Consider the following 15,279-nt stretch of genomic DNA (forward strand, 5'->3'; position numbering starts at 1 on the left):
TGGTTTGATCCTTCAATTTTTTTTCAAAAAAAGAACACACACAATTTTTGGGTTGGTCAGATAAACTATAGAGTTCCATGGCAGAACCGTAGCCTATATGCGTCGCAAGTTTGCAACACGACCTAAATGTTCAGCGATTCAGAGTCTACAACATCTCATATTCTCATACAGCCCACGGCCTGATCCATCATTGCGATTTGCATTTTGCAACAGGCACAATGCCAAAACAATCCAAGCAAATACAAGGAAGGCAGGAACAGGATCTCCTAAAAAAAAGGAACAGGATTTCCAGAGTTTTGGTCATAATCCAAACAAATTTAAACCTTGCTCGAGTTCGTAGGGAACAGAGCTAGCCTTCTATATGCTGTTAACTGGTGAGATACTAACACTCGCATGAATCTTGATGTGTCTCGTACGGCTCGCGCAACTCCGACATCGGCTCGCGCAACTCCGACATCATCATCGTCGAGAGTCCAGAGGCCCCAGCCCTCGAGCCAGAGGCAGCGCTGTAGATAAAAAGTCCGATACCCATTTAAGAGCGTCTCTTTGAGTTCCCTAAACATCCTCCTAATCCTTATTTTTTAGAAAGACAGGGAAAAAAACTATCTCCAACAACTCCTAATATTTACTTTTAATCTTTTAGGACTTGGGAAATTCCTCCCACTTCCGCGTAACTTTACGCGGACGAAGCCACGCGCGGAAGCCTCCTCGTCTTACCCACCCTCTCCAAGCCTAGTGTCGACGAGCCCCGCCACCCCGCGCGCCCTGACGCGCGGCAGGATCCACGTCGTCAGGTTCTCGATCTCGGACGCCGCTCCGCCGCCGGCCGCTAGCAGGCCCGTGACGGCCTGAGCACGCCGAAGCCGTAGACGTCGGACTTGTTGGACACGATGCCCGTGCGGAGGAAGAAAGGGTCGGCGTAGCCCGGCGACCCCACGGCCACGGCGGCGCGCGCCGGCACCACCGTCGCCAAGAAGCCCTCGCAGGCGGAGCCCAGGTCGCAGAGCCGTGCGCCGCCACCGGTGGCGCCGTCGAGGAGCACGTTGGACGCCGACACGTCGCCGTGCACCACGGCGGTGGAGGTGCCGCCGCCGCCGTCGTGCAAGTGCTCCAACGCGCACGCCACGTCGTGGAGGATGTGCATGCGCTGCGCCCACAACAGCGGGGCGGTGCCCGTCGCCGAGCCGTGGAGCACGTCCGCTAGCGTGCCGCCGGCGAGGTACTCCAGCACCAGCGCGCCCTCTTGAACTATTGGAGATGAACTTCTTTTTTTCTCCTAAAACCTTTTTAAGGAGTTGGGAAACATAAATTTTTTAGGAGGAATATTTAGGGAACTCTTGGAGATGCTCTGACATCTTCTCCAATAACATAACATAAAAGAGAATTCTTTCTACAAATAGGTTTTTAAGAGAGATGATACTCATATTTGGGTTAGGCCTCTCAAGCAACCCATGAAGGCTGATTTTAGTGTCCTGTTGTCGATTTTGGGTTTGGGTGTCTATGGGTCATCTATTGGAGACGTAACCGCGCATAAACCCTCCGCTGCCGCGCCGCCGCCGCCGCTTCCTGTCCCCGTCGGCTCCTTCTCGCCGCTCGCGCCGCCCTCCTCTTCCCAGCCCCAACGCGACACACCACAAGGGCCGTCGCCATGTCGAAGAAAGGAGGACGAGCGAAGAAAGCGGCGGGCGGCGGCGAGCTGTCCAGCTTCCTGGAGTCGCATCTCCAGACCATCAGCGACACCTTCCAGGTACGAGTACGACCCAACCAACCGCGGTCTTGGCACAGCTCCGATCCCACGCGATAACCTCGCCGGCGCGGTTCACACGCTTATTTGCTCTTGGTTTGTCAGATGATGGCGGAGTCGGCTCCGGGGAGCTTGGAGCGGACGGAGTGGTATGAGGTCGTTAAGCTCGGCGACCAAGTCTCCAGGCAGGCTACCGTCGGTAAGTCCAAAATTGATCGATTTCATGTGCTAGTTCGCGAGCTTAGCTGTTCAGAGCATGCATATGTAACTGAATTGATGGGGAATTTCTATGGATGTACATAGTGTGTTTCAACCCAGAAGTTTGACAGGTATAGGCCCATAACATAAGAGGTCAAATTCCGGTATAGGAATTAACTTGGCATGTTCCAGTTGCTGAAGTGTGCATAATCTCTTTGCTGAATGTAGGAGAGTATCTGTGTTACCTCTATAGGTATTTTGTTTCTAGCTACCTTTAGGTCATTAGTATACACCATCCATCTGGTTGCAGTAAAGCGATACTGTTTCGTTGATGATGCGACTTGGCATTGATGGTTGTTGGCCTATGCTTGTCTTTTGCTGCAGCTGGAATGCTCTGGAGCGGTGACTTGCCTGATGTAGAGACCCTCAAGGAGAACATCGTTGCTTATTTCAACATCCTACAGGGATTTCTTTTGGTTTGCCATGGAAGCATGGTTGGTGCTGGGCCTACTCTTCACAAATCCATCTGTGGTTCTGCAAAGAACGTGGTTGACTCCAGTTTCTCGTTGTTCAAGCATGCTGTTTCTGCTTATGGTATGTAAAAAACCTTCCAAGGTGCTGTTGTTTGTAACAATGCCTTCCAATAGACCGAACTTATTTTTTATTTGGAAGACATTAGTCAGAATTCAGTGTAAAGCAATCTTGATGAAGAAATAGTCACATGAGTAAAGATTTGAATTCCACATATTTGAAATGAGGGGGAGCATGTGACATTGTAACTTTGTTGGTTGCATCGTATTGTGATTCTAGTCCTCGAGTGGATAAATAGTAAAGGACATCTGAAATAACAACAAACATGCAATCTATTACTTTCACCATCAAGTCTTGCACGTCATTTATGTTGATCCCTCAGAAGATTTTTAATTGGGCTAACATGTCCTTTCTTTAATCTAAAGCAGACTCTCGCAGCCCTGACCGCAACACAACTATACCCCAGGTTACAGGAACTGTATGGGAAGCTTGTGCTGCTCTCAAGAAGGTGCCTACATCAAACTGTATTGCCATAGGACGAGCTATGACCAAGATAGGCGTGTATCTGAAAGATGTTCTCCGGGAAATGAATGAGCTCCCTATTGGTGATTCTGGTCATAGTACTGATGAGAAGTCTTCCAATGCTGTTGTTGACACTAGCAAGTTGTTCTGATAGAGATGAGATATCTGATCTGGATCTAGATGATGATGGTGATGATGATTTCACTGAAGAAGAGGTTGCTGTTGCCAAGTTAGTTATTACTGTGACATCTGATTCCCTGGTTGTAGTGAAAGAGGCAATTCGTTTCATTACTGGTTTGCTCAAGAGCTCTGGTAACAAAGATGTTGCTAATGAGGACAAAGTTGAGCCAATGGAAAAATTGTTGAGCCATTGCAAGGAGATTGCCGACCAGGTCAATGATCTTGGGGCTTCTGTATACCCACCACAAGACTCATCTGAGATGAAGCTCGCTATAAAAAGACTGTACAATGGCATCAACGGGATGCGCAAGGAAATAGGGAACCTTGGCGGCTCACCTGAGAGCACCTTTGCAGCCCTTGAAGGATTTGAAAAGTGCCTTGGATCTCTACAGGCCAAGTTAGCTGATGATGTGGTGAACGAGATGGAAAATCTTAATATTAGCCATTAGCACGTAATGTTCAGATTTGTCATAGGCTCATAGCAGCAATCTTATGCCGGTATATCTTCTGATTTTGCACAATGGAAGGAGCTTTTGTTGTTTCAGTAATGAGGCCTGCTGTCTATGCACTGATGGCACTGTTACGGGCCATTGATTGTAGAGTAAGAAAGTGGGCCTAGTTTGCTGTAACTTCTCCAGTTAGTGATGTCACTATTACGGGTCATCGATTGTGCGAGTAACATTGTTTGTATTCTATCTTTTCTTTCTCAGACTTGTTTGCATTCTATCGTTGTTGTTGTTTTCTGACTGACTGTAAATGTCGTATTTCTCAAAGTTCCGTTCTGGCATATGTACTCTATATCCATTGTCCAGCAAAATACCTTGGCACGCTCCAATCAATGATTTGTAGCGTGCGTTATTATCTGCAGATTGTAGTAAACAAGTGCCGTAACAAAACTTTTAGACGAATCTACATGAATGACAAATACTAAAGCAAGAACTAGGCGAGAGCATCTTCCCTGCTGACAGAGATTCAGAATAAGATGATTTTCAATTTGATACAAGACAGGCGTATGTATATATATGAAACAACAGCAGTTTAAGTCTTAAAAATTTTGGCATTAAATTTTGAAAACAAATTGAAATAATACTGGCTATTTAAGGACAACACCAACCAAAAAATAGTAACAGTTGAACTCTTATTAAGATTTGAGCACTAAATTTTAAAAACAAATTGAATTTATATTGTTTGGGTCCTCCTTAAATAGGAGAACACCCTCCAAAAACAAGCACGAAAACAAAAACAAGCACAAAAACAAATTGAATTCAGATTGTTAAATTTCAAAAAAAACAAATTGAATTCGTATTGTTGGGGCCCTCCTTAAATAGGAGAACACCCTCCAAAAATTAGCGTATGCGCACACGGTATTCTTTAGTAAAAGGCGAAAGAATAGTTCGCTTTGTGCTCACCACGCAGCTGCTTGCCTTACAGAGACACAGCCCTTCCTCTTGTAATAGACCACATAACCGTAAGTCTAGCAGCTCCACGGTATGGTATAATGGTACTAATACATCATCATCTGTTTAACCTGTGCTTTCCCCTAGCTGTCCAGCAATGTGGTGGAGCCATGTTTGGGCCGTCCAGCAATACATCCGGCGGAGTTCGGCCCACCAAGGATTTCACAAGTGAAGAAACCTTTTGCATGGCTGGGCTTGAGCTTGCTGGGCCAGTCACCGTCTCACTTTTTTATTTTTAATTCGTTTTCTGCAAAATAAAAATGCATATCTAACCAGCATTGTCAATTGATACGAGGACATTAACTTATCTCCAGCGGGATTACCCTTGCAGAAAATTCAAATGGCAGAACTTTCTTTTGGCACCATGTTTTAAAAAAATTATAATTTGTTTATATAAAATCGGATAGAGACATGAAAAATTGTACATCTCGATGAAACCTGCAATTTTGAAGTTTGTAATTTTCCCTTTTGAAGTCATCTTAGTGTTAAAACAATCGATACAACAGTTAGATCTACAAATATAGATATGGAATGGAACTTGTATCGATTATTTTGGCACCAATATGACTTTAGACAAAAAAAAATTGGACTACAAAGTTATAGGTCCTCTACATTTTTATATAAATTTTATCTTCATACATGGTCATATGAAAAGGTTATGACTTTTAGAGATATATTATGTGATAGAGTGAACAAATAACGCTTGATTTTTTAACTCGCTATCATAGCATATATACAAAGAAATCATAATTTTTCATATGATTTCGCATGAAAAATAGATTTTATATAAAAATTATAAATCTGGATGAGACCTATAAATGTAGTTCACTAAGACTCCATTGGAATTCATCTCAGTTTTAAAATAATCGTCAGTCGATATTGGATTCAGATCTGAGCATTGTATTGATTATTTAGGAATCATGATGGTTTCAAACGTCAAAGTAATGAAATCATAGTCGTATATCCTGTCAAGCACTAAATTTTTTATATAAATTCTATCTCCATTAGGACCATATGAAAAAGTTATCCTTTTTTAGGATATATAATCTAGGAAAAAAATTGTGACGTTTCAATCAGCAATAAGGTAATTCTGCCGGTTCACTTGGTGGTAAATTAATATCACAATATCGTCAAAGTATATGCGATTTTTTGGTTGTGACATTTTTCTAATTAAAAATATAAAAAAAATTCAGCCTCGATAACGACCAACAATCACGTGCCAGTCCCTACGCTGGTTGCAACAAGCGTGTTTTGACTGCGCGCCCTTGTTATTCAGCACGAGACAACGCAAAGAGACATACTCTTCCTTAAACAAAAGAGTGTAATTCTAAATTTAGACTAAGTCATTTTCTTAAGTATAATTAATTTTATAAAAAATAGTATATAATTTAACTGCCCAAATAAGTTTACTATAAAAGATTAACTAATGAGCTAGTAAAATCCACTGTCAGTCCATCAAATTGTTCGTTAGTGTCACTTAGTTAAATCGGCTTTAAAAGTATATTCTTACGTAACAAACTATTTAAGTGATTACTAAAAATCCATACTTTTCATTTGTTTATCCTAGATAATGTGCAGTGTACACCGTGACTGCTGTGTGAGCTATGTAGTCTTAGGTGGACTTTTTTTTTCCCCAAACCCCCCTTGGCCCCTTACTCTCCCTTTCACTTTTCACCCTCCCTCTCTCTCTCTCTCTCTCTCTGTCCCCGTGGCTTCTCTTTATTAAAAGCCCCAAACCAAGTCAAGTGTGTATGTATCTTTGATCGTCAATTTTTATAAAACCATATAGTTGGATAACATGCAAAATATATGTGATGTGAAATACTTCTCATAGAGGAACATGCAGATTATATGTGATGTGATGAAGTATAAATCTCACTGAGAACCTTTTTCTGTCATCCATGACTTTTGATGAAACCGATGGCTCTCAAAAGGAGCAAGTCAATATTGAGATTATAGGTAATGTAGAAGCTCCACATAAAGCCATCAAGAAGCTTGCAATTAGTGAACTAAAGCCCATCGAAGATGAAGATGATGACAATATTGTGCATGTTGATCTTGATCCAACCACTCATCATGTTTCATCAAATGAACATGGTGAAGCTTCCGCAACATGAAATGATCAAGATGGGAGATCAAATGAAACACAAGGTCATTCTCATGAAGATGGTGTCAACAATAAGCAAGCTCAACCTAAACTCAACAATGAAGAAAGAAGTGAATACAACCCTCCAATCGATCATGACCATGATGATGAAGATGATGGCCACATCCAAAGATCAACTCAAGTGCCAAATCCTAGAGTGCATCAATCCATTCAATGGGATCATCCCATTGATAGCATATTGGAGAGCATCCGATGAGGGGTAACGACACGTTCTCGTTTAGCAAGTTTTTGTGAACATTACTCGTTTGTTTCTCCCTTAGAACCTCGTAAGGTGGAAGAGGCACTTGATGATCTGGATTGGTTGATAGCCATGTAAGAGGAGTTGAACAACTTCACTCAAAATAAAGTCTGGTCCTTAGTGGAAAGGCCCAAGTAAAATATGATTGGAATCAAGTGGGTCTTCCACAACAAGCAAGATGAGTATGGCATGGTGACAAGGAACAAGGCAAGGTTGGTGGCTCAAGGATTCACTCAAATTGAAGGCTTGGATTTTGCGAAAACCTATGCATCGGTGGCTAGGCCAGAATCGATTCATATTCTACTTGCCTATGCCGCTCATCATGATTTCAAGCTATATCAAATGGACATGAAGAGTGCATTTCTCAATGAACCCCTATCTGAGTTGGTGTATGTAGAGCAACCACCGGGCTTTGAAGACCCCAAGTATCCCAACCATGTCTACAAGCTCAACAAGGCGCTCTATGGGCTCAAACAAGCTCCTAGGGCTCAAACAAGGATTTGAGATAGGAAAGGCTGATGCAACTTTATTTACTCGTAAAGTCAATAATGATATCTTTGTTTGCCAAATATATGTCGATGACATAATATTTGATAGTACTAATATGGCTTTTTTGAGGAATTTAGTAGGATTATGATAAATAGGTTTTGAGATGTCCATGATGGGAGAGTTGAAGTTCTTTCTTGGATTTCAAATCAAGCAACTCAAGGATGGTACGTTCATAAGTCAAACCAAGTATACCAACGACATGTTGACGAAGTTTGACATGGATAAGCCCAAGCCCATCAAGACACATATGCCAACCAATGGACATCTTGACCTTGATCAAGGAGGAAAGAACGTCAATCAAAAGGTATATCGCTCCATGATTGGATCCCTCTTTTACCTTTGTGCATCTAGGCCCGATATTATGCTTAGTGTATGCATGTGTGTAAAATTTTAAGCTAATCCAAAAGAATATCATTTGATGGTCGTTAAGAGAATTTTTTGATATTTAGTGCACACTCCTAATCTTGGCTTGTGGTATCCTAAAGGTTCCACTTTTGAGTTAGTTGGCTATTCCAATTCGAATTATGCTGGTTGTAAAGTAAACTGAAAGAGTAACACCAGGACTTGTTAATTTATTGGTAGGTCTTTGGTGTATTGGAGCTCTAAGAAGCAAAACTCCGTTGCTTTGTCCAACACCAAAGCCGAATATGTGGTGGCCGGTGCATGTTGTGCCCAACTTCTTTGGATGAAGCAAACTATCAAAGACTTTGGTTGTGAGCTAACCAAAATTCCCCTTTTGTGTGACAACGAGAGTGCCATTAAGTTGGCAAACAACCCTGTGAAACACTCTTGAACAAAGCACATAGATATCTAGCATCATTTTTTGAGAGACCATGAAGCCAAAGGAGATATCATGATTCATAATGTGAGCACCGAAAGCCACTAGCCGATATCTTCACAAAGCCCCTAGACGAGTCACAATTTTGTGCTTTGAGGAGTGAGCTAAATATCATTGATTCTCATAATGTGGCTTGATGTCTTGCACATACTTTGTTTGAACTAGCTAGGAGAAAAGAATTGAGAAAATATTATGTGACACTTTCAAAATCTAATTTATAGTTTTCATATGTGACTATTGCTTTGTGTTGAATGTTTGAACCCTAGTCACATGTGAAAATGAAGTGTCCATCATATTTTTGCCCTATAAGGCATGGTAAGAAAGAGCTAGAAAGTTTATGAAGTTTCCTATGTCGGAAGTCTCGGCATCCGCCGAAAGTCCCAGCCCAGGCCAAAACTTCTGACACAGACCTGAGTTGGTGCTCCTTTGACCACACTGTTTGACCTAGTTTTTCATTCTTTTACTCAGCCCGGCCCTATAACTCCTCATTCTTCCACCCACCCCTGCGTAGACCCACTCTCGCCCCATGCGACTCCACTCCACAGTTGCCTCACGACACCGCCCTCTCCACGGCTGCCTCACGACACCGCCCTCACGCCCTCTGCCATCACCGCTCTTGTCCTAACACCTCTGGTGGCTAGAGGACTCGTCGGTGGTCCTACCGCTCCTTGGCACCCCCACCTCTCTGCTTCTCCTAGAGGTCTCGGTCCCCTCCTTGTGTTCCCTCGGTCACCCTATTTTGTCCATCGCCTCCTACGCTGGTGTTGTGGCTGGGCGAGGATCTGTTCAAGGAAGTCATCCTCGCAACAGTTTTGGTGTTTCTCCTCTTCTTCCTCTCTCTTCCAAGGTACAACCTCCATGGCTAACCCTAACTTCCTATGTACCTTGCGATTTGATTCTTTTCTTCCTCCCTCTCTCGTCCTCTACCTTCCTTGTGTGAATGGTTGCGTAGATTTGGAGCCCCATGTATGGATTAGCCACCAAAGTGTGCTGAAAGTCCTGGCTCTAGGGTTGGAACTCCCGACCGCCAGAAGTCCTGGCTCCAGGGTTAGAACTTCTGACCCTTTGGTCGCTCCTCCATCCATATTTCTTCATCTCAAGGCTCTCGTTCAACTTTCTTCTTCCTTGACTCTTAGTTTCTCTTTGTTTTTCAATGCATCAATGGTTTCCAGTAGTGATGACACTCCTCCACGTCGTAGTGAGAAGTGTGACCCTACCGCATCCTCTTGGCTGACTGGACACACCAAGGCGTCCCTTCCTCATGATGTAGCAGGTGGTTGTGGTGGTCGTGCTCGTGCTGCTCGTGCTCAAACCCAAGCTGTAGCTCCGCCCATTGGTGCTACTGCTCGGGAGTTTGTTCCCTAACGCGGTGGACGCTACGACACCGGCGAGGACCGAAGCCCGAGCCCTAGCCTACCAGGCCCTCAGGCCTTTGGCCGACACATCCTCAACGCTCTATTTCCGCTAAGGTATCAACCACCTACCAACATCCCTAAATATTCTGGCGAAACAAATCCCGGGCTTTGGCTCAAAGACTATTGGCTTGCATGTCAGGCCAGTGGTGCAAGTGATGACGATTTCATTATTCGCAATCTCCCGTTGTTCTTGGCCGATTCGTCGTGAGCATGGCTGGAGCACCTACCGTCCAATGCCATTCAAAGTTAGGCGGATCTGACGGAGATCTTCATGGGCAACTTCCAGGGCACGTACAAACGCCCTGGAAACCCATGGGACCTCAAGAACTGCCACCAGAAGGCCGATGAAACCCTTCGTGGGTACATCCGGCGCTTCTCTCGGCAGTGCAACGAGCTCCCTAACATCGCCGACGCCGATGTGATAGGAGCCTTCCTATCCAGGACAACCTGTGAATCCCTAGTCCACAAGCTAGGGCGTAGGGGCCCGTGGACTACCAAGGAACTCCTGGACATCACCACCAGTCACGCCTCTGGAGAGGAGGTGGTCGGAGCCATCTTCAACCACTCCGATGAAAAGATGAGGTGGGATGAGGATGCCAGCGAAGGCGCCTCCAACCGTCCCGCCAAGAGAAAAAAAAGAAGCAACGACGCGACAACTCGCTCGTGGCCGCTGCCGACCGCAAAGGTGGCCAGAAGCCCATGAAGGGCACTCCAACCCACTTCGAGAAAATGCTCGAAGGGCCATGCCCAAACCACGCCTTCCCGGCCAAGCATATATACAAGGATTGCGGCCTCATGCACAAATACTTGTCCGGGGGCCTTAACAAAGGGAAGCAGGGAAAGGAACCTGTTCCCGCCATAGACGACGCAGAGGAGAAGGATGACGCCTTCCTGATGCCGACCGGTGCCCTCATGATCTTTGGAGGATCAACAACCTACGACTCCAAGCACCGCCAGAAGGTCACGCGCCGCGAGGTCTATACAGCCGGACCGGCCACGCTGGCCTTCCTCCGGTGGTCAGAATCTGTCATAACCTTCGACCAGACCGACCATCCAGATGTCGTCCCACACCCGGGAAGGTACCCGCTTGTCGTTGATCCGATCATCGGTCCAAAGCGGCTCACAAAAGTACTGATGGATGGAGGCAGCGGCCTCAACATCATATACGCCAAGACGCTCGACGAGATGGGCGTCGACCGAACCAACCTCCGCCCCATCCGAGCACCTTTCCATGGCATCGTGCCTAGTAGGCAGGCCATGCCACTGGGGCAGATCGATCTGCCTGTCACTTTCGGGGATCGGTCCAATTACCGGACTGGGACCCTCACCTTTGATGTAGTGGGGTTCTCAGGGACTTTCCACGCCATCCTAGGATGACCATGCTACGCAAAGTTCATGGCCATCCCCAATTATACATACCTTAAGCTAAAGATGCCAAGCCCCCATGGGGTCATCACCATCGGCACCTCCTTCCAGCATGCTTATGAGTGCGAAGTCGAATGCTGTGGACATGCATCCGCAGTCATCGCCTCCGAAGAGCTTGTCACCCTCAGGGAGGAGGTCATTGAAGAGGCACCCGATGCGAAGAGGTCATCTAGATCGTTTGAATCGGTGGAAGGACCCAAGGAGGTCCTCTTGGACCCCAGCAACTCCGAGGGCAAAAAAGTCCGTATTGGGACCGCGCTCTCCTCCGAATAGGAAAGCACGCTCGTCGACTTCCTCCGCGATAACAAAGACATCTTTGCGTGGAAACCCTCGGATATGCTAGGCATCCCGAGGGAGGTCGCCGAGCATACCTTAAAAATTCACCTGGGCTCCAAGCCGGTGAAGCAACGCCTGCGCCGCTTCGACAAGGAGAAACGCAGGGCCATCGATGAGGAGATAGCCAAATTGTTGGCCACAGGATTCATTAAGGAAGTATACCACCTAGAGTGGTTAGCAAATCCTGTTCTTGTGCGAAAAAAGAGTGGGAAATGGAGAATATGTGTCGATTACATAGGCCTCAACAAGGCATGTCCGAAGGATCCATTTCCTTTGCCACGAGTAGACCTAATAGTCGATTCCACCTCATGGTGCGAAACCCTCTGCTTCCTTGATGCATACTCCGGCTACCACCAAATCGCAATGAAAGAGTCCGACCAGCTCGTGACATCTTTTATCACCCCCTTCGGAACATTTTGCTACATTTCAATGTTGTTTGGTCTAAATAATGCTGGGGCAACTTACTAGCGCTGTATGCTCAATTGCCTCGGAGACCTCATCGAGCAAACCGTTGAGGCCTATGTCGATGACATCATAGTCAAGTCCAAGCGAACTGACCACCTTGTCACCGACCTTGAACAAACCTTTGCGAAACTCCGGGCAAACAGCATCAAACTCAATCCTAAAAAATGTGTTTTCGGGGTCCCAAGGGGCATGATGCTCGGCTTCATTGTCTCCGAGCGTGGCATCGAAGCCAACCCAGAGAAGATATCAGCCATCACAAGGATGGGCCTGATCCAAAACATAAAGGGGGTTCAACAAATCACAGGGTGCCTTGCCACCCTCAGCCGATTTATTTCACGCCTCGGCGAACGAGGACTCCCCCTTTATCGACTCCTGAAGAAATCTGACTGCTTCAAGTGGACAGCCAAAGCTCAGGAGGCGTTTGACATGGTTAAGCAATTTTTAACTAAACCTCCTGTCCTAGTTCCTCCATGCAATGGAGAATCCCTCCTACTATATATATCGGCTACCACCCAAGTGGTCAGCTCCGCCTTAGTGGTAGAGTGAGAGGAAGAGGGGCACGCCTTCAGGGTGCAGTGCCCTATATATTTCATTAGCGAGGTGTTATCCGACTCTAAAGCCCGCTACTTCCAAATTCAGAAACTCCTCTACACCATCCTCATCACCAAGAGGAAGCTACACCACTACTTCGAGTCGCACCCTATAACAGTAGTGACATCATTCCCCCTCGGCGAGGTCGTCCGTAGCCATGACACTATGGGAAGAACCGCAAAGTGGGTGCTTGAGCTGATGGATCAGGGCATTTCTTATGCCCCCCGAACAGTGATCAAATCTTAGGTATTGGCTGACTTCATCGCGGAGTGGACCGAGGTCCAGATGCCACCAGCAGTAGTCGATCAAGAGTACTGGACAATGTACTTCAACGGATCGCTGATGAAGAAGGGCGCCGGAGTAGGACTAGTTTTTGTATCTCCCCTTGGGCTCCACATCAGGTACATGGTTTGGCACCATTTCCCCTCATCAAACAATACTGTAGAATACAAGGCGCTCATCAATGGCCTACGAATCGCCATCAAGCTAGGCATCCAATGCCTCGACATCAGGGGCGACTCCTAGCTGGTCATCAACCAGGTCATGGAGTCATGCTGCCACGACGCCAAGATGGAGGCATACATGTCAAAAAGTCTGACGGCTAGAGGACAGATTCAACGGCCTCGAACTCAATCACATCCCAAGGTGCCTCAACGAAGCAGCCAACACGCTCACAAAAGTAGCGTCCGGCCGAGAGCCAGTCCTGGCAGGTGTCTTTTCTAGCGATCAACACAAACCCTCGGTACGCTACATGGGGTTAGAACAAGCCGACGATGGCCCATCTAGTCTAACCCTAGGGGCCGATCCGCCAACTGCTCTGCCCGACCCTGAGGTTATGGAGCTTGAAGAGGCCCCACAAGCGGAGTCCGACCCTCCCGATGACTGGAGAACACTCTACCTCGACTACCTCCTCCATGACATACTACCAGCGAACAAGATGGAAGCCCGACGGCTAGCACAACGCGCCAAGTCCTTCGTTCTTGTAGAGGGCGAACTCTACAAATGGAGTTGCATCGGGATTCTGCAACTCTGTATCCCTAGCGAACAGGAAAAACTTCTGCTAAGCGATAAACACGGTGGAGTCTGTGGTCATCACGCCGCACCAAGGACCTTAGTTGGGAATGCATTCTGACAAGGCTTCTACTGGCCCACAGTAGTATCCGATGCCGAGCAAATTGTACGCACCTGCGAAGGGTGTCAGTACTACGCTCGGTAGACTCACCTCCCAGCCCAGGCACTCCAGATGATCCCCATCACGTGGCCCTTCACGGTCTGGGGGCTCGACCTGGTTGGGCCACTCAAAAAGGCACCCGAGGGCTTCACCCACCTATTTGTCACAATAGACAAGTTTACAAAATAGATTGAAGCTCGACCAATCTCCACGATCAAATTTGAGCAAGCTATGCTATTCTTCCTCGACATCATCCATCGCTTTGGAGTACCGAACTCTATCATCATAGACAACGACACATAGTTCATCGGTAGGAAATTCGTTCGATTCTACGATGAACAACACATCCAGATCGATTGGGCAGCCGTCGCACATCCTCGGACGAATGGGCAGGTCGAGCGCGCAAACGGCATGCTCCTTCAAGGCCTCAAACCCAGAATTTTCAACCGGTTGAACAAGTTCAACGCGCGCTGGCTTGCTAAGCTCCCGGCCATACTCTGGAGCCTAAGGACAACTTCTAGTCGGGCCACCGGCTACACACCTTTCTTCATGGTCTATGGTTCCGAGGCCATTCTCCCAACGGACCTCGACTATGGAGCACCAAGAATCAGAGCATACGACGAACAGGGGGCTAAGGCATCTCACCAAGACACCATGGACCAGCTAGATGAAGCCCATGACATCGCCCTCCTCCGTTCAGCTAAGTACCAGCAGGCGTTGCGATGGTACCACAGCCGACGGGTACGGGGTCAAGCCTTCAATGTCAGGGACCTCATCCTCCGCATTGTGCAGAGCAACAAGGACCGCCACAAACTCTCCCCGCCCTGGGAAGGGCCCTACGTCGTCGCAGAAGTACTTCGCCCGAGCGCCTACAGGTTGAAAACTATCAACGGCAAGGTCTTTACCAACGCCTGGAACATTGAGCAGCTATGTTGTCTTTACCCTTAAAATAAGCGTATACTCTTCCTTATCAGTTTTTGTCATTACAAAACCTCGATCCTTAGTGACTTCCGACCCCTGCAAATCGCGAGGGGTCGGACCTCACTCGGGGGCTGACATGAGTAATACAAGTATTACACTTGCAAAAACCTCCTGTGTTATATTTGTAAACATTCTCTAAGTTTTCCATTCTTCTCATAAACAAGTCCTAAGGGCTAAGATTTGGGGAACAAATTCTGAATACAACTGGTAGGAGTGCGGGAGACCCACGCCCCAGCGACTACAACCTCTTTGCTCACCAGCTCAATCAGAATTAGTTCACCCACATTCCTAGTTTCTTACAACTTAGACCGTGAGAAGGGTCGAAGGGCACTAAAACCGTTTCTACAAAAAAGAGAAAGATAAAAAATTGCTTGCCATAAGCAAAAGATGAAAATTTGTTCATTTTTTGCACAAATTCGCCACTTACAAAGTGATTTTATTACAAAAAGGACTAATATACTTGTAAATTCA

At 46.4% G+C, this 15,279-nt stretch overlaps 2 protein-coding genes and 1 pseudogene across 2 annotated transcripts; 1 reads left to right on the plus strand and 2 right to left on the minus strand.

Moving 5' to 3' along the window:
* Positions 1-829: 829 nt before the first annotated feature.
* On the minus strand, positions 830-1,650 carry LOC136511235 (salt tolerance receptor-like cytoplasmic kinase 1). The gene is made up of 2 exons (XM_066505385.1): positions 1,633-1,650; positions 830-1,276 (listed from the first exon to the last, which is right to left on the minus strand). Exons 1-2 carry the CDS (start codon positions 1,648-1,650, stop codon positions 830-832), a joined length of 465 nt encoding a protein of 154 aa, XP_066361482.1.
* Positions 1,460-3,941, plus strand: LOC136513371 (uncharacterized). Its single transcript, XM_066507374.1, is given in 5 exon segments — positions 1,460-1,747; positions 1,850-1,943; positions 2,327-2,536; positions 2,902-3,131; positions 3,133-3,941. Coding segments are annotated over 5 exon segments (1,125 nt in total). The 5' UTR covers positions 1,460-1,648; the 3' UTR covers positions 3,625-3,941.
* Positions 3,942-4,488: 547 nt separating this feature from the next.
* Positions 4,489-4,591, minus strand: LOC136514608 (U5 spliceosomal RNA; annotated as a pseudogene).
* Positions 4,592-15,279: the final 10,688 nt, after the last annotated feature.

This window comes from Miscanthus floridulus, chromosome 16 (assembly GCF_019320115.1).
Source record: "Miscanthus floridulus cultivar M001 chromosome 16, ASM1932011v1, whole genome shotgun sequence".
In the NCBI taxonomy this organism is placed as follows: Eukaryota; Viridiplantae; Streptophyta; class Magnoliopsida; order Poales; family Poaceae; genus Miscanthus; species Miscanthus floridulus.